The 24,795-nt window shown below is 40.1% G+C and overlaps 1 protein-coding gene across 6 annotated transcripts in view; it reads right to left on the bottom strand.

Annotated features, from left to right (window-relative positions):
* The window catches only part of LOC307104281 (histone-lysine N-methyltransferase SETDB2-like), a 111,262-nt gene that overhangs the window by 84,721 nt on the left and 1,746 nt on the right, over window positions 1-24,795 (bottom strand). For 4 of the 6 annotated variants that reach the window (XR_013813874.1, XR_013813875.1, XM_079779115.1 and 1 more), the window contains exons 2-4: window positions 19,347-19,706; window positions 10,697-10,822; window positions 8,719-8,784 (exon numbers count right to left, since the gene is read on the bottom strand). Coding sequence is in view for 4 of the 6 variants with exons in the window: in XM_079779115.1 (XP_079635241.1) it covers window positions 8,719-8,784; window positions 10,697-10,822; window positions 19,347-19,362 (208 nt within the window). In the remaining 2 variants the exon portion in view is untranslated. The remainder of the gene's footprint in view (window positions 1-8,718; window positions 8,785-10,696; window positions 10,823-19,346; window positions 19,707-24,795) is intronic. The other 2 variants (XM_079779113.1, XM_079779114.1) reach the window with 2 other exon arrangements.

Here is a 24,795-nt window from a genome sequence, read left to right as displayed (position 1 = left end):
AAAATCAATAAAATATTAAAAATAAAATCTGATAGTTGAAGTGAGCTATAATAACTGATCAAAAATAAATAAGTTTTACAAATTAAGAATTTCTGATTTTATCAGAAAACTTCTTTGCATGAGTTAGTGTAAACCCACATTAACAAATATGAACAGACAAATGTATATAAGCATAGTTAGAAATAAGATTTACTAAAAAAACATGGAGGTTTAAAATTAATCATTAGTTAAGGGGTAAAGGAGAATTAATAATTTCTTTCAAGAAAATATCTAATCCTTTGTATAGGGACACAGCAAATATTTACAGCTTATTATACACAAGCAAGGAAAATAAAGGTAATTTTTAGTGATTTGTGGAGTATAGGCTGGATCTTGGATGGTTTGTTTTGACCTAAACACCAAATCATTTTGTTTCTCCCCAGTCTCAGTATACTTAATTATTTATTTATTTTTATTTAAAAAAATATATATTTTATTGATTTCAGAGAGAAAGGGGGAGGAAGAGAGAGAGAGAGAAACATGAATAATGAGAGAGAATCATTGATTGGCTGCCTCCTGCATGCTCCCGACTGGGGATTGATTTTTGTCTGGAATTGAACCTGGGACCCTTCAGTCCACAGACCGACACTCTATCCACTGAGCCAAACCAGCCAGGGCCCAGTCTCAGTATTTTTTAAAATACTAACATGAAATTTTATTACTAGAAAGTTGTTAATCCTTGTATTTGCTATATATAACAAATCTACAGCCAACATCATACTAAATGGGCAAAAACTACTTTCCCTAAAAACAGGAACACACAGGGTTGTCTGCTTTCACCGCTTTTATTCAACACTAGAGGCCCGGTGTACAAAATTCATGCACTGGGGGGGAGGGGCTGGGGGTGTCCCTCAGCCCAGCCTGCACCCTCTCCAATCTGGGACATCCCTCTCACAATCCGGGACTGCTGGCTCCCAACCGCTCGCCTGCGTGCCTGAATGATTGCCCCTAACTGCTTCTGCCTGCCAGCCTGATCGATGCCTAACTGCTCTCCTGCTAGCCCGATCGCCCCACTGCCCTCTCCTGCTGGCCCAGTAACCCCCAACTGCCCTCCCCTGCTGGCCTGGTTGCCCCTAACTGCCCTCCCCTGCCAGCCTGGTCACCCCTAACTGCCCTCCCCTGCTGGCCTGGTTGCCCCTAACTGCCCTCCCCTGCCAGCCTGGTCACCCCTAACTGCCCTCCCCTGCTGGCCTGGTCGCCGCTAACTGCCCTCCCCTGCAGACCTGGTTGCCCCCAACTGCCCTCCCCTGCCAGCCTGGTCTCCCCCAACAGCCCTCCCCTGCCAGCCTGGTTGCCCCTAACTGCCCTCCCCCGCAGGCCTGATCGCCCCCAACTTCCCTCCCCTGCAGGCCTGGTTCCCCCACAACTGCCTTCCCCTGCAGGCCTGGTCCCCCCCAACTGCCCTCCCCTGCAGGCCTGGTTCTCCCACAACTGCCTTCCCCTGCAGGCCTGGTCCCCCCCAACTGCCCTCCCCTGCCGACCTGGTCGCCCTTAACTGCCCTCCCCGGCCACCATCTTTGACCACATGGGGGCAGCCATCTTGTGTGAGGGCATGAGGGTCAATTTGCATATTACCTCTTTTTTATATAGGATAGTACTGGAAGTCCTAGCCACAGCAATCAGACAAGAAGAAAAAAAAGGCATCCAAATTGGAAAGAAGGATGTAAAACAGTCATTATTCGCAGATTACATAATATTATACATAGAAAACCCTAAAGACTTCACCAAAAAGTACTTTTTTGGCAATGCAGCAGGATACAAAATTAATACCCAGAATTTGTTGGCATTTTTATACACCAATAATGAACTCTCAGAAAGAGAAATGAAAAAAAAATCCCATTTATCAGTGTAATAAAAAAATTAAGATACTTAGGAATAAACTCAACCAAGGAGGTAAAAGACTTGTACTCAGACAATTACAGAATGTTGAAAAAGAAGATACAAGAAGATATAAACAAGTGGAAGAATATACCATGTTCATGGACTGGTAGAATTAGTGTCATTAAAATTTACATGCTACCCAAACAATCTACACTGAGTGGCCAGATTACTATGATCTCTGAACGCATGAATTCATGCATGGGTGGGGTCCGGCCAGCCTGGCCAGGGGGAGGGGACATGGGTGGTTGGCTGGCCTGCCTGCTGGTCAAACTCCTGGTCGAGGGGACAATTTGCATATTAGCCTTTTATTATATAGGATATACACTGAGTGGCCAGATTATTATGCATTCAGAGTTCATAATCTGGCTACTCAGTGTATAGATTCAATGCAATCCTTATTAAAATACCAACGGCATGTTTCATAGATCTAGATCAAACACTCCAATTTATATGGAAACAAAAAAAGATCCTCAATAGCTGAAGCAATTTCTTGAGAAAAAACAACAAAGTTGGAGGGATCACACTACCAGATAGCAAGCTACACTATACAGCCACTCTAATCAAAACAATCTGATACTGGCACAAGAACAGGCATATAGATCAATGGAATGGAACAGAACCAGAAATCAACCCAAGCCATTATGCTCAACTAATAATTGGTAAAGGAAGGAGGCAGAAAATACACTGGAGTAAAGACAGTCTCTTCAATAAATGGTGTTATGATAATTGAACAGATACATGCAAAAAAAATGAAACTAGACCACCAACTTACACCATACACAAGAATAAACTCAAAATAGAAAAAAGATGTAAACGAGAGTCGTGAAACTATAAAAATCCTTGTAGAAAACATAGGAAGCAAAATATAAGACATTGCAAGTAGCAAAATTTTCACTGATACAAAGCCTAGGCAAGAGAAACAAAGGGAAAAGTAAACAAATGAGACTACATCAAAATAAAAAGCTTCTGCACAGCAAAAGAAATCAGCATCAAAATGAAAAGGGAACCCACTGTATGAAAGAACATATTTGCCACTGATACATTTGATAAGGGGTTAATATCCAAAATGTCGGCTGATGTGGGTCAGTGGTTGAGCGACGACCGACCTATGAACCAGGAAGTCCTGGTCAGGGCACATGCCCGGGTTGCGGGCTCGATTCCCAGTAGGGGGTGTACAGGAGGCAACTGATCAATGATTCTCTCTCATCATTGATGTTTCTATTTCTCTCTCCTCCCTTTTCCTCTCTGAAATCAGTAAAAAAATATATTAAAATAAAAACAAACAAAAACATATATATAAAGTACTCATACAACTCAACGAGAAGACAAACAACCCAAACAAAAAATGGGCAGAAGACCTAAATATACACTTATTTCTCCAAGAAAGACATACAAATGGCCAAGAGATACATGAAAAAATGCTCAATGTCACGAATCATGAGAGAGATGCAAATTAAAACAACAATAAGGTACCACCTCACATCTGCCAGAATGACTACCATTAACAAATCAACAAACAAGTGAGGATGTGGAGAAAAGGAACCCTTAGTACACTACTGGTGGAAATGTAGACTGGTACAGCCACTATGGAAAATAGTGTGTGAGTTTCTTCAAAAAATTAAATATGGAAATGCTGTTTGACCCAGTGATCCCACTTCTAGGAATATAACCTAAGAAGCCAGAAACGCCAATTAGAAAGAATATATGCACCCCTATGTTCATAGCAAATTTATTTACAAAATCTAAGATCTGGAAATTGCTCAAGTGCCCATCAGTAGATGAATGGATAAAAATATAGAGGTACATTTACACAATGGAATACTATGCAGCTGTAAAAAAAGAAGGATCTCTTACCCTTTGAGACAGCATGGAGGGACCTAGAGAGCATTATGCTAAGTGAAATAAGTCAGTCAAAGACAAGTTTCACATGATCTCACATAAATGTGAAATCTAATGAACAAAATAAACTGACAAACAAAATAGATCCAGAGACATGGAAGCATGCAACAGACTGAGGAGCCTTAGAGGGAAGGGAGAAATCAATCAAAGAAATCCTCTCTAAAAAAGAAGTAATATGCAAATTAACCAACACTCTGCTACACAAGTCACGCCCACCAGCCAATCAGAGCGAGTATGCAAATAAACCCAACCAAGATGGTGGTTAATTTGCATACACAGGCACCCTGAGCAGACCCCTGCAACAGATGGCAGGGAGCTGGGGTCTGCTCCAGCACCAGGCCGAAAGCCTCCAGCGGGGGCTTTTGGCCTGGGGCCGGAGCAGACCCCCTGCAATCGATAGCAGGGAGCTGGGTGTCCGCTGCGGCACCAGACCGAAAGCCTCTGCCAGAGGCTTTTGGCCTGGTGCACGAGCAGACCCCCTGCGATTGATGACAGGGAGCTGGGTGTCTGCTCCGGCCCCAGACCGAAAGCCTCTGCCAGAGGCTTTTGGCCTGGTGCACGAGCAGACCCCCTGAGATTGATGACAGGGAGCAGACCCCCTGCAATCGATAGCAGGGAGCTGGGTGTCTGCTCCGGCACCAGGCCGAAAGCCTCCAGCAGAGGCTTTTGGCCTGGTGCACGAGTGGACCCCCTGTGATCAATCGCAGGGAGCTATGTGTCTGCTCCGGCACCAGGCCGAAAGCCTCCAGCAGAGGCTTTTGGCCTGGTGCACGAGCGGACCCCCTGCGATTGATGACAGGGAGCAGTCCCCCTGCAATCCATCACAGGGAGCTGGGTGTCCGCTGCGGCCTGGTGCCGGAGCAGACCCCCTGAATTCGATTGCAGGGAGCTGGGGGTTGCTTCGGCCTGGTGCACCAGCGGACCCCCTGTGATCGATCGCCTGGGCAGGGAGCTGGGGGTCTGCTTTCGGCCTGGGCAGGAGGCGATTGATCACAGGGAGCTGGGTTTCCGCTCCTGCCCAAGAGGCTTTCGGTTTGGGCAGGGGCTGAGCCGGTGATCAGAGGGAGCTGGAGGGGCCTTCCCAGGCCTAAAGCTTCGGCCAGAGGCTTTAGGCCTGGGCAGGGCCCAGCCGTTGATTGGTGTGAACTATAGAGGAAACACCTTTTCTGACTGCACATTAGCTAAGCTTCCTGTATGCGACTGGTAATATTCTTAGTAACTTGGGTAATAAGAATCCAAAAAGGTGATCTAGGGTTTTTCCACTACATTTCTGGAGAAAAAAATGAAGGTCAGCTACTGGAGGGCTAAGAAATGTCATATCCTGCCCTAGCCGGTTTGACTCAGTGGATAATGCCTGGGCCTGCAGACAGCAGGGTCTGGGTTCGATTCTGATCAAGGGCATGTACCTAGGTTGTAGGCTCCTCCCTGGCCGGGGCCCAGATCAGGGCTCATGCAGGAGGCGACCAATGAAAGTGTTCCTCTCACTTTGATATTTCTCTCTGTCTTTCCCTTTCTCTTCCACATTCTCTAAAAGTCAATGGAAACCTATCCTCAGTGAGGATAAAAAATAAAGAAAGAAATGCATATCCTATGAAAGACACATATTGAAAATGCCTAAAGAAAGTTGTCATTTTTTCTTGGTGAAGGGACTGGAGTCCGTGTTGATAAAAACACCTCGGTGGCTGTGGTGACTAGCAGTGGCTGCAGCAGCGGGGTGATGGGGCTGGTGCCTTCCCCTGATCAGCCCGGTTGCCTCCCACAAAGGGAGGCCAGACTGCAGCTTAGGCCCGCTCCCCGTGGGGCGCGGGCCTAAGCCGTCAGTAGGACATCTCCTGAGGACTCCCAGTATGTGAGAGGGACCCCAGACCCCCAGTGCACAAATTTCGTGCACCGGGCCCCTAGTTATATACATATATGCATAACCCATGGACACAGACAATAGTGGGGTGAAGGCCTGGGGAGGGGTCTGGAGTGGGGAGGAGGAGAGTCAATAGGGAAGAGGAATGGGGACACCTGTAACAATAAAGATAAATTTAAAAAAATTTTTAAATGTCAATTATATAACTCCCACTTACTTAAAAACAGTGCTCTACCACTGGCAAACACTTACTTTTATATTAATAAGTTTATTTTATTAAGTTCATTACAACTCAGATAAACTACTAAAAATATTAAATGACAATATTCAGCATCTCTATTGACAAAATTACTACTTTAAAAGAACCAAAACAAAAATCCAACTTACTTTCTTTTTTAATTAATCCCCACCCAAGAATATGCCATTTTTTAAAACTGATTTTAGAGAGAGAGGAAGAGAGACAGAGTGGGAGGAAGGAAAGGAGACAGGGAGAGAGAAGAGAAACATCCATCGGTTGCCTCCCATACACAACCCGACCAGGGATTGAACCCACAATCTAGGTATGCACCTGACCAGGAATGGAACCCACAACCTTTTGGTGTATGAAATGACGCTCCAGCCAACTGAGCCACCAGGGCCACTTACTTTCTTTTAGTGGGAAATATATTGTCTCCGAAATAAAAAAAGAATTGTTTAAATTTAGTTATCTAAACATCTCTTGTATTTAAAAACTTTTCTTCAAAACTACTATAATCCTTTAAGGGTGTGCTGATTCCAAGTGCAACTGAAGGATACTGCGAAAGGCTCTTTTCATATAGAATCTACTAGTGGCCCAGTACATAAAAATTCGTGCACGGGGGTGTGTGTGGGGGGGTGTCCCTCAACCCGGCCTGCACCCTCTCCAATCTGGGACCCCTCGAAGGATGTCCTACTGCTAGTTTACAGGGATCGGGCCTAAACCGGTAGTCGGACATCCCTCTCGCAATCCGGGCCTGCTGGCTCCTAACTACTCACTGGCCTGCCTGCCTGCCTGCCTGCCTGATTGCCCCTAACCACTCTGCCTGCTGGCCTGCTCGCCCCCAATTGCCCCCCGCCGCCAGCCTGCTCGCCCCCAAATGCCCACCAGCCTGATTACCCCCAACTGCCCCCCGTGCCAGTGTGCTCGTCCCCAACTGCCCCCCTTTCTGGCCTGCTCACCCCCACATTCCCTCCCCACTGGCCTGCTCGCCCCCAACTGCTCTCCTGCTGGCCTGCTCACTCCAAACTGCCCCCCTCCGCCATCCTGATCACCTCCAACTGACCCCCACTGACGTCCTGCTGGCCCCCAACTGGCCCCCCTGCTGATCTGCTTACCCTCAACAGCCCTGCCCCCCACCAGCCTGATCACTCACAACTGCCATTCCACCCTGACCTGATTACCCACAACTTCCCTCCCCTCTTGGCCTCTAAACGCCTCTACCTCAGCCCTGCCACCATGGCTTTGTCCAGAAGAATATCTGGAAGGTCTCCTGGAAGGTCTCCCAGTCTAATTAGCATATTACCCTTTTATTTTAGTATAGATTATTAGTATAGATAGAGGCCTGGTGCACGGGTGGGGGTCGGCTGGTTTGCTCTGAAGGGTGTCCCAAATAAGGGTGGGGGTTCCCTTGGGGCGTGGGGCAGCCTGGGCGAGGGGCCTGTGGTCGTTTGCAGGCTGGCCACACCCCCATGGGGTGAGGGTCCCCGCTGGGGGGATGTGGCCAGCCTGGGTGAGGGGCTGAGGGCCGTTTTCAAGCTGGCCACACCCCCTTCAGGGTGGGGGTCCCCGCTGGGGTGCCTGGCAAGCCTGGGTGAGGGGCTGATGGCTGTTTGCAGGCTGGCCAAGCCCCCCAGTGGGGACTCTTACTCCATGGGACGTGGCCAGCTTGGGTGAGGGGCTAAGGGCCGTTTTCAAGCTGGCCACACCCCCTTCAGGGTGGTGGTCCCCACTGGGGTGCCTGGCCAGCCTGGGTGAGAGGCTGATGGCTCCCAGCCCCTCCTTTTTTTCTTTCTTCTTTTCCAGTGCCTCCTTGAGCGGAGGCCAGAGCCGGCTGGAAGCAGGTATCTGGGATTTATTTATCTTCTATAATTGAAACTTTGTAGCCTTGAGTGGAGGTCAGGGCTGGTGGGAAACTTGGCTTCCTCCATAGCTGGGGGCAACCCAAGCCTCCTGCTCGCTCCAGCTCCGTGGCCGCCGCCATCTTTGTTGGGTTAATTTGCATACTTGCCCTGATTGGCTGGTGAGCATAGCGGAGGTACGGTCAGTTTGCATGTTTCTCTTTTATTAGTGTAGATTATTATAAAAATATGTTAGCTACTAAAATTGAGAATACTTTTGAGCAACAAAAGATTTCTTGAAAATATACTGATGATGCTAGGCTATATTTTCAGAGATTTAAAACCGTAAGGCTCCAAATTACAGCAGTTAAAATTATTATAATTTACTGATAATATTTAATAGTAATTCACATCTAATAAATGTGCTTCCCCAACAATTTAGCAAATCAGGGACAGACTAAGATTTATAGTATATAAATAGGATATATTTATATATATTTATACGATAGTGATTCTAATAAAGTGACTTTTAATATTTCTTTTTCTAATCCTGGTATATTATTTTTGATTAGCTATAACATAAATTTGTTTATAGTTTTGAAGACTGACAGACTAATAATAATCTAGGAATTAAAAACTTTCCCACCCATTTATCTATACTAGAATATTCCTTTCTAGTAGTGTTCTTCACACAAAGCTGGTTTTTGGTGGTTTGGAGTCTTAAAATTTTATTTGCCCTTTTTATACAAAAAGCTTTTATGAAGAAGAGATACATTTGTTCATGCCTTCCCTAGGAGACTTTGTAGAGTGTGCATTTCCTTTATCTGGATGGGTAGGAATTTTCATTTAATAGAGAAACAAAACTGATTTATATAGTTTAGTTAGCCTGACATAATTAGGTGGGCCTGCTTCAGATCAAGAAAATACCAGAGAATACTCTAGATTGGGATTAAAAATGTACATACCTTTTATCAACGTTAAATTGTTATTTATAGTTGCTTCATTCACTAGAATCATTGCTTGAATGTACTCTGTTAAGGAAAGGAAAAAAAAATGAAAGCTACCAGCAGCAGCATCACCTTTATTCAAGGTCCCAGCTACTGTGCTAAACAATTTACATATTTTATCTCATTTAATCTTCACAACTCCTTTGAGAGGTTCTTATGAGTATCTGTACTAGAGAGAAAGAAACTGAAGCTTGGAGGTTAAGCTATTTATTTTAGTTTATTTAGCTAGGAAGTGGTATTGGATTCAAATCTAGGTATATCAGACTCATAAAGGAATGGGGCTGGAATATGAACCAGTAGTTTTATTGCTAGCTTGACCTAGTGGCCAGATAAGTTTCTATTGAATGAGTACAAAAAAGTTTTACATAAATGTTAAAGACATGCTTTAAAATTAAATACCCATTGCATTTTGAAGTTATTTACTACATGTTCTTACAAGCTAATATCTTTTTAAAGTATGATACTTTGTAAAACACTGTGTAATATGAAGCGAGAATTCTCGTGATCCGTCCGCAATGTGTTAAAATTTTTCATTTTAATAGTACTATTGTTTTTGACAAGCACATAGTAAATTAATGTTATAAGAACACCCAAAAGTATTCAGAATAGTCTGAGGAAAAATAAATAGTCTGGGGAAAATTTGCTTGAAAATCATATGTCCTGACGGAATGTGGAGGTTTCCACATAAAAGTCTTATGTTCTACAACCAACCAGAGATGAAGAAAAATAAATAGAAAACAAAAACCTTGGATGACTGAATGAGTGCCTATGTAGAATACATGTTTTGTTTTCAGAAGACTAGTAAGGCAAGTTCTGCTTAAAGGAGGCAAAATACAGTTATATGTATTCTTATATTAAAAAAAAACACTAGTTGTCACTGTATGATGGAATAATGGGTAATTTTTGTTGTTTTCTACATATACCAAATGTACAATAAGCAGACATTATTTCTGAAATATGCCTGCCCCAAAGAAGATAAAAAGACAAAAAGAAAATGGGGGCGGGGGGAGAATAATAACAGGTAGCCTGAGATAATGAGATAAATGCAGTAGCTATTATCTATAATAATAAAAACATAATATGCTACTTAGACTGAACAGCCAAATGACCTTCTGGACATCATTCCAGACATCCTTCCGGACGAAGCCACGGCAGCAGGGGCTGAGGCAGAGGCGGTTAGGGGCAATCAGGCAGGCAGGCGAATGGTTAGGGGCGATCAGGCAGGCAAGCAAGTGGTTAGGGGCGATCAGCCAGGCAGGCAGGCAGAGTGGTTAGGGGCGATCAGGCAAGCAGGCGCGTTGTTAGGGGCAATCAGGCAGGCAGGCGAGCAGTTAGGGGCGATCAGGCAGGCAAGCAGAGTGGTTAGGGGAGATCAGGCAGAGAGGCGAGCAGTTAGGGGCGATCAGGCAGGCAGGTGAGTGGTTAGGGGCGATCAGGCAGGCAGGCAGACTGGTTAGGGGCGATCAGGCAGGCAGAGGAGATTAAGGGCAATCAGGCAGGCAGGCGAGTGGTTAGGAGCCAGCGGTCCCAGATTGCGAGAGGATGTCCGACTGCCAGTTTAGGCCCGATCCCGCAGGAATCCCCCTGTGGGATCCGGCCTAAACTGTTAGTCGGAGATCCCGAGGGATCCCGGATTGTGAGAGGGTGCAGGCCAGGCTGAGGGACCCCCGTCCCAGGTACGAATTTTGTGCACCGGGCCTCTAGTTTAAAATAAGCATCTTCCCCAGTTTTACAAAATAGCCATGGTATGGTAAAAAGCAAGTTTTTATAGAAGCAGAGCATACAGACATACTAAAAAGCAAACCGAACTGATGTTACGTTCTTAAAAACAAAGAAATAATTTGACTTTTAAAACAAACTACTGGAAATAGAATCATACTGTATGCCAATGGGTAACATTAAGTATTAAATGTACTAAGTTTTTATTGCTTCGTACCTTTATTTGTGGCAGACCCATTTTTGATCTTCTGCTTCAGTGACTGCAGCACATTTTGCACTTGCTCAAATATGATATCCACTTTTCCATCATCCTCCAGTTCCATCCAGAAAGTTTTTGCATCCCCTAAGTATAAATCAGTGAGTAGTCTAAGACCTCAATAGAAATAAATTGTAGCCCTGGCTGGGTAGCTCAGTTTGTTAGAGTATCGTCCCAATATGTCAAGATTGTGAGTTCAATCCCCAGTCAGGGCACATACAAGTATCAACCAATGAATGCATAAGTGGAACAACAAATTGATGTTTCTCTCTCTCCCTTCCTTTCTCTCTCTCTCAAATTAATAATTTTTTAAAAAATTACAAATAGACTGTAATGCCCTGGCTGGTTTGGCTCAGTGGATAGATCATCAGCCTGCGGACTGAAGGGTCCTGGGTTGGATTCTAGTCAAGGGCACATGCCCAGGTTGCAGGCTCAATCCCCAGTAGGGGGCGTCCAGGAGGCAGCCGATCAATGATTCTCTCTCATCATTTGTTTCTATCTCTCTCTCCCTCTCCCTGCCTCTCTGAAATCAATAAAAATATATTAAAAAATAGACTGTAATTTCCCCATGGCACATGTTACAGTCTGCTTGGTTTATAAATAAAATCAAGTTTTAAATTATCTTTCACTTTCTTTGAGGAAGATGATTTTGGTAATTGTTTCTTAACAAAAAACTAGATACAAGGAATATAATCTAAGTATGTCACTTGTTTCTACTAACTTAAAAAATAGGTTGATAACTTTAGTGACACTATTTCTTGACTGGAAAACAAAAGGAATGACTTCATTCAAGGGTGGTAGTGGACATTCACAGACACATTAATTTAAAAACTTTAAGGAATATAACATCCACTGAGTATGGAAGTGGATGGCTTCAGAATGAAACATCTCGACAATTGTTAAAATAATTAAATGTCCCAACAATAATGCTTTTTAAAATGATTTTTATAGTCGAGCTGGTGTTGCTCAGTGGTTGAACACTGACCTATGAACCAGGAAGTTACGGTTCAATTCCTGGTCAGGGCATATGTCAGGTTTCGGGCTTGATCCCCAGCAGGGGGTGAGCAGGAGGCAGCCGATTAATGATTCTCTCTCATCATTGATCTTTCTTCTCTCCCTCTCCCTTCTTCTCTGAAATAAAAATTTAAAAAAGATTTAAAAATAAATAAATAAAATGCCTTTTATATTACTTTAAAATAATAACATGAAACAAAAATGTTTAAAAGTTTTTATAGATAAAGTTATATAGATGATCCAAAATTTCATATGCCCAGCAAGCTAACTCCTTAAAAACTTCCTAGAGAAACAATCCTTTCAAAGTTAAAAACAAGAATATGAGAAAGGCAATTAAAATAAATTGGCAAAAGCAAAATCTCACTTAAACCAGGTTTACAAGTAACGAAAATATCTTAAAATGTATTTGTAAAATGTTAAAATTAATTAATGGGGACTTAAGCTAAAGAGGAATAATTGCACTTTAGAAAGGTCACTTGAGAAGCTATGAGGATTAATGAAAGCCCATTAAGTTTACAAAAAGCCACATTTTCCTTAATAAAAATGAAATCTAGAACCTGTAAGTTTGGCCATGAAGTGAGATTCTTCATAAGAAGCTTAGGCCTCAGAGTCCTAACTAACTCTTACTGGCAAAGTCACCTTACCAATAAAAGATGTCTGGCTAATTAGGGCTGCTGCCACAGCAGCCTCAGGAGGGGTGCTGTTTCTGTGTTAACATTTTGCCCTGATGTGTACTACCTAAGACTGCCTACCTTTAATTCCCATTGGTACAACTCAGACAATGCTTCAACATTTAAAACAACGTGAGGACAAAAGGGATGAGAAATGATGCTGTAGAGGCATGCAGGAGCCATAACATGGAGGGCCTTGTGTACAATGCCAAGCAACTTCATTTTTATACAGAAGGCTACAGAGAGCCACTCAAGAGGTTTAAACATCTTATGTGATTAGATTTGTTTCTTATATCACTCGTGTGGCAGAGAAAAGAGGGAAGACTCAAGAATGATTTCTAAGTTTCTGACTCAGGCAATCATATGTATACTAACGGTATTCATTGAGACAGGGAATCAAGGTAGAGGCACATATCAAAAATTCAAATAGGGTGAGTAAAATGGATACACAGGTTTCAGAGTAAGATCTGGTCCATATATACAAACTTTGGAGTCAATCACACACAACTGCCTGCTGAAGCCAGAGTAGATGATTAAGGAGAACGTGTAGGGAATGAGAAGAGGGTCTTCTGTAGAACATCAACATGTAAGGGATGAGTATAAGAAAAGGAATCATGGAGACTGAGGAGCAAGGAGGTGGTAACAGGCTGTGCTTTGGAATTCAGATGTACATGGGTTTGAATCCAGCACTGCCACTTAATTAGATGTGTGACTACATCTGTAAAATGGGAATAATAGCATCTACCTCAGAGTTGATGTACACAAATAAGCACATGATAGCAAGAAATTACTGTATATAATTTAACAGGGAATATAGTCTTAGTCAAAAGTAATGAATCTTTAAATGTGGAATTTTAGAGATCATTCACTAAGTAGAGAAAATATTTTCTGAAGCAGGGTTTTCTCAGAATCCTTAAAATCATTAAGTTTTCACAGACAGATAACTAACAAAAATCATTGCTTTTAGGCAAAACTATTTGTAAAAGCACATAACGAGTTATTGTTACCATGTTTTGGTAATTATTATATAAAAATACCAATTATTGTTATTGTTTTCATGGATAGAACTCAAAACTTCATATTAGGGATTGATCTTTATTGAGGTGGACATTTAAAGGAAGGATTTTGAAAGGTATTTACAAAGAGCTTTCTGTAGCATAATAATCCTCTGGCTTGAGAAAACAAACAGTGATGCTGAAAGACAGCAATCAGGACTTACATGAATTTTTGCTTTTCATTGACTATCATTTAAAGCTGTTAGAAATGGCAATACATGATACCAAATTATTCTGACAGGAAGCATGTACAACAAATTATTTAAAAAGTGAACAGGGTGGCACTAGCCGGTTTTGCTCACTGGTAGTGGTCGGCAAATTCATTAGTCAACAGAGCCAAATATCAACAGTACAACGATTGAAATTTCTTTTGAGAGCCAAATTTTTTAAGCTTAAACTTCTTCTAACGCCACTTCTTCAAAATAGACTCACGCAGGCCATGTTATTTTGTGGAAGAGCCACACTCAAGGGGCCAAAGAGCCGCATGTGGCTCGCGAGCCGCAGTTTGCCAATCATGGGCGTTAGAGCATCGGCCGAAGACTGAAGGGCCTTGGGTTCGATTCCAGTCAAGGGCACATACCTCAGTTGCAGGCTCAATCCCCAGCCCTGGTTGAGGCGCATGCAGAAGGCAACCAATCGATGTGTCTCTCTCTGTTTCTCTCCCCGCCCCCCACCCCCCCCTTCCACTATCTCTATAAATCAATAGAAAAATATCTTTGGGTGAGGATTAACAAAACAAAACAAAACAAAGTGAACAGGGTAAATGCTTAGTCTTGGAATAGATTAATAAAAGAGGACACTGACAATATAAGAAAATAAAGCCAATCAGAAAATACAGAAACTATTTGCTTGCAGAATAAATAAATGTACTAAGCAATTCGTATTTATTTGTTCTAGGTTTTTTAATATATTGTTCCTTACAATATCCTTATTATCTCATACTTCTAGGTTTATTTCTCATATTTCAGTGGCTCTTGTTCCTCACCCTTCTTGATCATTTTTCTTCGTCTTCTAACTACGGAAAATTTAACCACAGTAATATTAAGAAAAGAGGTAACCAACCTCTCTGATAAATGAGATTAAGAGATTCAGTTAATAACTTTTTTGAATAGAGACTAAATGAGTATCATACGAAAAAACATCTGACTGACTTTCATTTCAACAGCAGACCGTATAGATGGTTACTACAATGTAAACAATTTTAGTTTCTTGCTCCTTTACTTATTTGTGCATTGTATGCATGCTGAGGGTTATCATCTAAAACAAATATTTCAGTACTAGAAGCCCGGTGCACGAAATTCGTGCACGGCGGGGGGTTGTCCCTCAGCCCAGCCTGTACCCTCTCCAATCTGGGACTCCTGGAGGGATGTCCGACTGCCCGTTTAGGCCCGATCCCACCGGGATCGGGCCTAAACGGGCAGTCGGACATCCCTCTCACAATCCAGGACTGCTGGCTCCCAACTGCTTGCCTGCCTGCCTTCCTGATTGCCCCTAACTGCTTCTGCCTGCCAGCCTGATCACCCCCTAACCACTCCGCTGCCAGCCTGGTTGATGCTTAACTGCTCCCCTGCCAGCCTGTTTGCCTCCAACTTCCCTCCTCTGCCAGCCTGGTCACCCCTAACTGCCCTCTCCTGCAGGGTTGATCACCTCCAACTGCCCTCCCTTGCAGGACTGGTCCCTCACAACTGCCCTCCCTTGCAGGCCGGGTGCCTCCCAACTGCCCTCTCCTGCTGGTCATCTTGTGGTGACCATCTTGTGTCCACATGGGGGCAGGATGTTTAATCACATGGGGGCAGCTATATTGTGTGTTGCAGTGATGATCAATCTGTATATTACTCTTTTATTAGATAGGATAGAGGCCTGGTGCACGGGTGGGGGCCAGCTGGTTTGCCCTGAAGGGTGTCCCAGATCAGGTGGGGGTTCCCTTGGGGTGTGGGGCGGCCTGAGCGAGGGGCCTGTGGTGGTTTGCAGGCCGGCCACACCCCCTGGGAACCCAAGGGGAGGCCCTGGTATCTGGAATTTATTTTCCTTCTACAATTGAAACTTTGTAGCCTGGAGCGGAGCCAAGCCTGCTGCACCCTCCGGGCAGCAGCCATTTCTGTGGCAGTTAATTCACCTTCTACAATTGAAACTTTGTAGCCTTAAGCGGGTGAGCCCGGCCAGGGTGTGCAGAAAACTTTGCTTCCCCTGTTGCCGCCCGCAACCCTGGCCTGCTCTCTCCAGCTCCATTCTGCCGCCATTTGTTTGAATTTGTTTACCTTCTATAATTGAAACTTTGTAGCTTGAGTGGAGGCTTAGGCCTGCAACGGCTATGGAAAGCTTGGCTTCCTCTGTTACCTAGGAAACCTTGCTCTCTGTGGCTGTAGCCATCTTGGATGGGGGTTAATTTGCATACTCGCCCTGATTGGCTGGTGGGCGTGGCTTGGCTGGTGGGCGTGGCTTATGTAGCGGAGTGATGGTTAATTTGCATATTACCATTTTATTAGAGAGGATATTTCACTAGAAGACAGTTACAAGGAATACAGGAGCAGGTACTTGAATTGAAAATCAAATTAGTATACTAACATTGCTGCTACTTGCCTCCAGAAATGAAGGCTGGTATGGCTCAGTTGTTTGAGCATTGTCCCAAATACCGAGAGGTCTCTGGTTCATGGTCAAGGCACATGCCCAGGTTTTGATCAGTGACATGCGGAGGTAACAGATCAATGTTTCTGTTTCTCTCTCTCTCTCTCTCTCTCTCTCTCTCTCTCTCTCTCTCTCTCTCTCCTCTCTCCCCCCCCACCTCCCTCCCTCCTTTCCTTTCTCTAAAATCAATAAAAACATATTTTTAAAAAATCCACAATTATCGAAAGGCTATTAAAATATTCTTCCTTTTTCTAATTTCTTGTCTGTGTGAAGCTTCATTTTCTTTACACATTTTAGCCAAAGCAATATATTTGAACAGATTTAATGCAATAAATATGAGAATCTCTCTTCTAGAAAGCCAACTATTAAAAATTTATAAAAGTGAAAAACAATGGTCTCACTAATTTGTTTTTAAAATGCTTATTTTTCACAAAAATATAATTCATGTTAACATGTTTATTATTTTTTAAATGAGCCAATTAACTTTTTTCTTTTAATCTTCACCCAAAGATATGTTTTTTTAAATTGATTTTAGAAAGAGAGGAAGGGAGAAAGAGTAACATTGATGTGAGAGAGAAACATAGATCGCTTGTCATCTATATGTGCCCTGACCTGGGATCGAACCCAAAACTTAGGTATGTGCCCTGACTTAGAATTGAACCCACAACCTTTTTGATGTACGGGACAATGTTTCAACCAACTGAGCCATCTGGGAAGAATTCAATTAACATTTTGAAACTTCTCGGTTTCAATTTCTAATACAGTAAATATGAACATGTATTATTCACATAAACAAAAGCTGTTTGGGGTTTTAAATACTTTTAAAAATATAAAGTAGTCCTGAGAGCAAAAGAAAGTTTAAGAACCACTGTCCTAGATAATGGTCCAGTGAAATCAGTACTATATGTTCTACATAAAAATTCTTATGTAAAGGGCATTAAAACAATTCTATATAATACTGTAATGGTACATAAATGACACTATGCCATTTGTCAAAACCCAAAGAACTTTAAAGCACAAAGAGTAAACTTTAATGTATGCAAGTTTTAAAATATCATTTAAGAGGTTAGGGATCCCTGGAAGGAAGGAATGTAGACTGTGACAAGAGAATCTAATTGTATTAAAAATGTGTAGACTATCTCCCTGAAAAGCTGGGTAGAAAAGGTATTGACCTAAATAACTGGAAATAAGTGAAGTCTGTAAACTAAAAGTAACAGTAATTGTGCACAAGCACTGCAGTTTCCCACCTGGGAATAAATTTACATTTCTGATACTACTATACATACTAGTATACTGCCATACCTTGTTTTGTTTTTTTGTTGTTTTTTAAAATATATATTTTATTAATTTTTTTACAGAGAGGAAGGGAGAGGGATAGAGAGTTAGAAACATCGATGAGAGAGAAACATTGATCAGCTGCCTCCTGCACACCCCCCACTGGGGATGTGCCCACAACCAAGGTACATGCCCTTGACCGGAATCGAACCTGGGACCCTTGAGTCCGCAGGCTGATGCTCTATCCACTGAGCCAAACTGGTCCGGGCTGCCATACCTTGTTTTATTGTGCTATGCTTTCTTGTACTTCACAGATGTTGCATTTTATACAAATTGAAGGCAAAATCCTCCACCAGCAAAAATATTACAATTTGCTTTGATATTTTTTTTGTGGTGGTCTGGAACCCAATTCCCAATATCTACAAAGTATGCCTGTCTATTGAAATTGAGCAATTACATAAATGGATCAGATGGTCAGAGCCACATTTCTCATTGTTGGAATGGAAGTTTACAGATAAGCAAGGAATAGGCTAGAATGATTCATGTGGTAATGGATTAGAGTTGGACACATCAATATAGTCACATATAGCTTAATATAGACTCACATGGTTACATATAGAAATACATATAGATATGTATATATAGGTTAGTATACACATATATTTCCATGCTCTGTCACTGAGAGAGCCTAAAGCAACGGAACCCCAGTAACAAAGAGCATACCTATTACCCATATCTTGGTTTCTAATACAATTTTCCAATGAAAGGAAACAGGGCATATTTAAGAAATGGCTAATTCTAGTACTGGGACAGGAAATATACGTAAGCCTGGAGCATCTTCTAATACCATAAAATAAGGAAGTACTAAAAAACAAAGTGAAACAAAACCCACCTACGTTAATGGGAGTATGTTAAGGGGACACAGAGCCAACTGAAACAGCTCCCAATGGCCAATCCTGGGACAATTTAAGTAACAAAATGAAGCAGTACTAGATATAACCCAAAGTATAAAATAAGTATCCACTAATATATAAATAAATGATTGAATAAATACAAAGGTGGGGAAAGGAGACAAATCTCCCTTATGGAACAATTCCAAATAATTAATGTAAATATTCTGTTCTGAAAGAAGAGGAGCATAAAATTCCCATGGATTAAATATGGGCTGCACATAGTGATTTCCTGTCAAAGAGTACAGTAAGGAAAGGGAGACTTTTTTAAAAAGTCATTTACAGGAAAGAAATCATATATACTGTCAGCCAGGTGATCAAGCTCAGAATCAATAAGTGAGAAATCACGTTGATAAATATACCCTTGATATGATGTGGTAAAATGGCACTTTATATCCCACAACCTTATAACCCTACTCATAAGGGAAAAAAAGCAGTCAACAATTCCAATAGAGGGGCATCCTAAAAAATACCTGGATACAAAATCCTACAAAATCAAAACCAAAGAAAGTCTGAGGAATGTCACATCTAAGAGGACCCTAAGAAGATATGACAAGTTAATGAAATGTGATATCCTGGATGGGATCCTGGAACAGAAAAAGATGTCAGGTAAAAACTAAGGAAATAGGAATAAACCATGGACTTCAGTTCATAATAATGTGTCACTTCTGGTTCATTAATTATAACAAATGTACCAGCCAAATGTCAGACATTAATCATAGGTAAAACTGGGTACAGGAAGATGGGAATTCTCTATACAATCCTCTCAATTTTTCTGTAAATCCAAATGTTTTCTAAAAAATAAATATTTTTTAAAGTAACAAAGTACTGACTTAGCATTATAGATACATAATTAATTATATAGAGAGTTAAAAATGTTGGCTAAATCAGAATAAACCCTTAATTCCTTTGAATTTAGAAAAGGCAATTGCAATTAAACACCTTGAAAATTCCACAATTCGGCTTCATTAAGTAATCTACATACTTTTAAACAAAGTTTAACAATGGTTTTTCAACCTACCATTTTTTTCTCCCATCTTTTGGCGTCGTTTATAAACATAAAATTCTTCAAAATTAACTTTATCAAAGGATTGAATCACTTTGATTGGAGAATGTAACTGGAATCCAACTGTGGTCTCTATGAAATTTGCAGTCCTCAGAGAAAATACATCATTATGCCATTATAAACCCAGTATTCTTTGATACTTGAATGTTCAAATAGAAATTTTGGTTGAAGAAACTTTCAGAAATGACTAGTCCAACATAATGACATGTCCATGAGTCTTCAATTAAATAGTTCTAGTTGTATCAGATCACTGACAATACCTTTATAAAAATAAAAACCAACTCCATCGTTTGGTTCATAAATGCATAAAACATTCTGTAAAGAAAACAATAAAAAAGTTGCATATTTGTAAAGAATAAAATATGTAAGAAAGAAGAGAATGTCATATAATAATAGCTTTATCTTTTAAAACACCATGAACTATTATGAAAAGACTATCTATTAACCAGAAAAGTGTATAAAATATCAAAATCAGGAAAATTACAGAGAAATTCAGAATTGCCAGTATTTAATATATTTTTAATTGACATAAACTATCCCCACTTTATAAATTTTATACTTAATAAAAACTTTTAAGATGGGTATAATAATGCTAACTACCCTTCTAGGGTTGCAGTGGGAATAAGACTTAATTACTTAGAATAGTTCCTGAAACATACAAAGGACAAAATAAATGCTAGCAATAATGATTACTCTTTCAGTAAATATACTTTAAAAATAAAATTTGGATTTTAGTATATAATTTTTTATAATCTTTCATTGAAAACATATTATACACTTTCCCCTAGTCATTAATATTTTTCTATAATATGACTTTTAAGTGTCTATATAATGAATGTACTTTGGTCAGAAATACATATATTAAAATACACTAAAAATTTTTAATAACTAAAATTTAATAATTAATTAGTACTATAAATAAACCTCTATATTGAACATTTAGATTGTTTCTATTTTTTCAGTAATAATTAATGCTGGAATCTGCTTTATGCATATCTATGTTTATTTCCTTAAGATATGCAGCTACAGGTGGACTAACAGGTCAAAAATATATCAATAATTTCCAGCCTTAAGATATTAGTCAACATATGATAAATTCTTCTCCCAATCTCAAACACATAGAAATGTTAAAATATTTCTAAGTATTTAAAAAGATGTAATCATGCTGAGAACAAAAAGGGAATTCTCGATGGACCAAGTCTGTGAGACCTCTCTGGGGAAAGAAAACAGAAGAGAAGCTGTAGAGATAATGCCAACTACTATCATAACATAGTAAAACGAAGAGCAAAATCTCTCAGGGGAGACCAGGGCACAAGCAAGAGTCATCAAACATCTGAGGAAAGCTACACCATGAAAGAGACTTAACAAGCCCACAAACGGATGGACTTAAATTCAAGAGAATAGAGCATCCTAAAAATAATTTAAAAACAAATGTTATTGTTTTTAATATCCTCAAAGAGCACAACAAGGAAACCTCAAGAAGTGAGAATATTGCCCTAGCTGGTTTGGCTCAATGGATAGAGAGTCAGCCTGCGGACTGAAGGGTTCCAGGTTCGATTCTGGTCAAGGGCACATATCCTGGCTGTGGACTCCATCCCCAGTAGGGGGTGTGCAGGAGGCAGCCAATCAATGGTTCTCTCTCATCATTGATGTTTCTCTCTCCCTCTCTCCCTCTCCCTTTCTGAAAAAAAAAGAAAGAAAAAAAAAAGTGAGGATATTTTCCCCTTTGATTTTAGAGAGTAGAAAAGAGGGTGGTGGAGGAAGAGAGTGAAAGAGAGAAATACTGATGTGTCTCTGTCACATCAATTGGTTGCCTTCCACACACGCCCTAACTGGGGGCAGAGATCGGACCTGCAACCCAGGTAAGTGCCCCTGACTGGGAATAGAACCCATGACCCCTTCCTGGTGCCCAGGCCAATGCTCTAACCACTTAACCATGCTGGCCAGGGTGAAATACATATAACCTTTAAAATACCCAATTAGAGATCTTGAATATAAAAACAGTTATTGAATAAACTCAACAGATGACTGAATAATAGACCAGACTCAGATGAAGAGCCATTTAGTAAGCTGGAAGATTGAAGAGTAAAACACTCAAAACACAGAGCAAATAAACAATAAGGAGGAATAAAATAGGGAGAATGATGAGGCAATAAAGACCAAGAATTTCTCAGAACTGTAAAACACATAAACCCACTAAGGGCTCCTTGAGTACCAATCAGGATAAAATTCTGAATATACACTGCTAAACAAACTGTGGATAAACTTCAGAATATCAAGAATAAAAACATGCCCCACCGTCGTGCTCAGTGGTTGATTCCCAGGTCAAGGCACATGCCTGGGTTGCAGGCTCAATCTCCAGTAGGGGGCATTGCAAGAGGCAGCCGATCAATGATTCTCTCTCATCATTAAATAAATAAATAAATAAATAAAAGAAACAGGTACAACTAAGTAAACTTAGAGCTAACCTCAATTTAAAAAGAGAAATGGAAAAATAAGAAAGATATAAAGAGAAGCATGGTAAATAAGATGACAAGAAAAGTCCAAATATGTTAATAATCAAGTGACTGTGTTAACCTTATTATTAAAAAGACAGACTCTCAGATTGGTTTCCAAGCATGACCTAGCTATGGTATTTTTATTTTTATTATTTTAAAAAATATATTTTTATTGATTTCAGAGTGGGAGAGGGAGAGATAGAAATGATGAGAGAGAATCATTGACTGGCTGCCTCCTGCATGCCCCCTACTGGAGATCGAGCCTGCAACCTAGGCATATGCCCTCACCAGGTATCAAACCTGACCTCCTGATTCATAGATCGGTGCTGGTTGATGCTGAATGACTGAGCCACACTGGCTGGGCAAGCTGTAGTATTTTCAAATAAAGAGACCCACTTAAATCATACAAAATATCACTGAAAGGTTGAATCGAGGGAATGTGAAAAAAAGACATACCAGCAAATACAAAAAAAACACATTGTCAAACAAAATTTAATATGAAACTAATAAAAGAGACAAGGAAATATTTTACACTGACAGAACAATTCACCATGACTATGTAATTGAAATTGATTTAATACAAAGTAAGCTCAAGAAGTAAAAATCCCAATTAAGTAGTAAGTATAAAAAAGAAATTTTAAAAGAACAGTTGAAGATCTTAGCAGAGCTGCATGCCACACATCCTCACCTCTCACTCCCAGCATACTATGTCCATAAAGTTTTATAGATAAAACTTTCAAGGAACATATAATTTCTATAGTATACAAAAATTCCAGAGCAGAAAAAATACGGGAAGCCATCAAACTTTTTTTTAGATTAGTACCAGTCTAACCTTGACATGTAAAAAAAGAAACTCAAGGCCAAAATCACTTATGGACATAGAATCAAAAACAGTAAGTAAAAGCATGCATCAGTAGACTAAAAGTATATCATTCATGTAGGGTTTATCCCAGGAATACCCAGAAAGTTCAACATTAGAAAGTTTCTAAATGTAAATTTTTATATTAACAGATAAATGGAGGAAAACTCTCATCTCAGATGCAGAAAAACAAAATTTAAAAATTCAATGAAAACTGACAACTATTGAAGGGAAGAAGGCAAATTCTTAGCAAACTAGTAATAAAAGAGAACTCTTTAATCCGATAAAGACTATTCTACTAAAATCTTGCATACTCAATAATGAAACTTCAGAGGCATTTTCATTAAAGTTGGGCACAGTATGAGGATACTTGCCACCAATGCTCTTATTCAGTATTGTACTGAAAGTCTTAGAAAAAGGCAGTAAAATAAAAAGAAACCTAAAGCTTGTAAAGAAGAAAAAAAAATCTGTAAATAAACAAAAACAAAAATAAAGTTAAAAAAGCCAAGCAAAGGGTTGGGAGAAAATGTAATATATTTTCACAATAGCAACAAAAAAAGGATATAGCCATTAGACACTGAAGAAATTTTTAAAAATTATACAGGATACGCAGTATCCAGGACACATAAAGAACTCCTTCAATCATTAAAAGATGACTAAATAGAAAATGGGTATAAATTTACATAAATTGTAAGTTAATAAACATGAATAGATACTGCAACATTATTAATAATCAGAAAATGAGATCTTTAAAAAATGAGTATTATTTTATCCATCTGATGGGCAAAAAGTAAGCTAATATCTCGTGTTGGTCTAGATCAGTGATTTTTCAACCTTTTACATCTCATGGCACACAAACTACTAAAATTCTGCTCCACACCAAAAAATATATTTTTGCCAATCTGACAAAAACAAACAAACAAACCAGGTATAATTTTGATTCATTCACAAAAGATGGCTATTGTTGTGTTTGCTGTTGTCATTTTTTTATTTGTCAATCTAAGGGAAAAGAGGTCAGTACCCCTGACTAAAAGGTATTTCATGTTTTAAAAATTCTTACAGCACATGGATTGAAAATCACTGGTCTAGATTATAGGGAAACTGAATTCTAAAAAACTACTTGTGAGATGTGTAAATTAGTAGAAATATTTTAAAGACAAATTTGGCAAGACCTATTAATATTAAAAATGTTCATAATTTAAAACCATGCAATTCCACTTTTAGGTATATATCTTGAGAAATACCACATGTACACAAGAAAATACATACAAGGGTTTCCCTGCAGCATTGTTTATCAGGTGAAAAATTGGAAACAACCTAATGTTCATCAAAAGGAGAATGATAAATAAAATGTGATATACAGTAACACATAAAACAAAATAGATTTTAATATGGAAACCAATAAGAGAAAAAAATAAATAATTTACATTAACAAAACAATTCAGTTATACACTGGAACACTAAAAGAAATGAGCTATAAATAACATGTACACACTGCAAAAACATTGTCAAGTGAAGAGTTATAGAATTACATAGTATACTATTTCCCTTTTCAAAAATAATAAATGCATATATGCACCTATTGAGACTACGTTAAGTATAAAAAAAGGACTTGCCGAAACCGGTTTGGCTCAGTGGATAGAGCGTCAGCCTGCGGACTCAAGGGTCCCAGGTTTGATTCCGGTCAAGGGCATGTACCTTGGTTGCGGGCACATCCCCAGTAGGGGGTGTGCAAGAGGCAGCTGATCGATGTTTCTATCTCATCGATGTTTCTAACTCTCTATCCCTCTCTCTTCCTCTCTGTAAAAAATCAATAAAATATATTTAAAAAAAAAAAAAAAAAAGGACTTGAAGGCTCTGCACCAGTCTTTGTTGGAGGGGGGTGGAGGCGGGCGGAAATTCAGGGACTGTAGATTGTTCTCTTTATCCATCTGTAAAATTCTAATTTTGTAAAAGAAAATGTAGTGTACTTAATTTAAAAAGTATATAATTTTCAAAAGGGATTGTCCATTTTAAAGCTTTCTGGAGCATATTGCCAAACCGCTTT

This window comes from Cnephaeus nilssonii (genome assembly GCF_951640355.1).
Source record: "Cnephaeus nilssonii genome assembly, chromosome: 8".
Classification (NCBI taxonomy): Eukaryota; Metazoa; Chordata; class Mammalia; order Chiroptera; family Vespertilionidae; genus Cnephaeus; species Cnephaeus nilssonii.
This window is presented reverse-complemented; position numbering and strand designations above follow the sequence as displayed.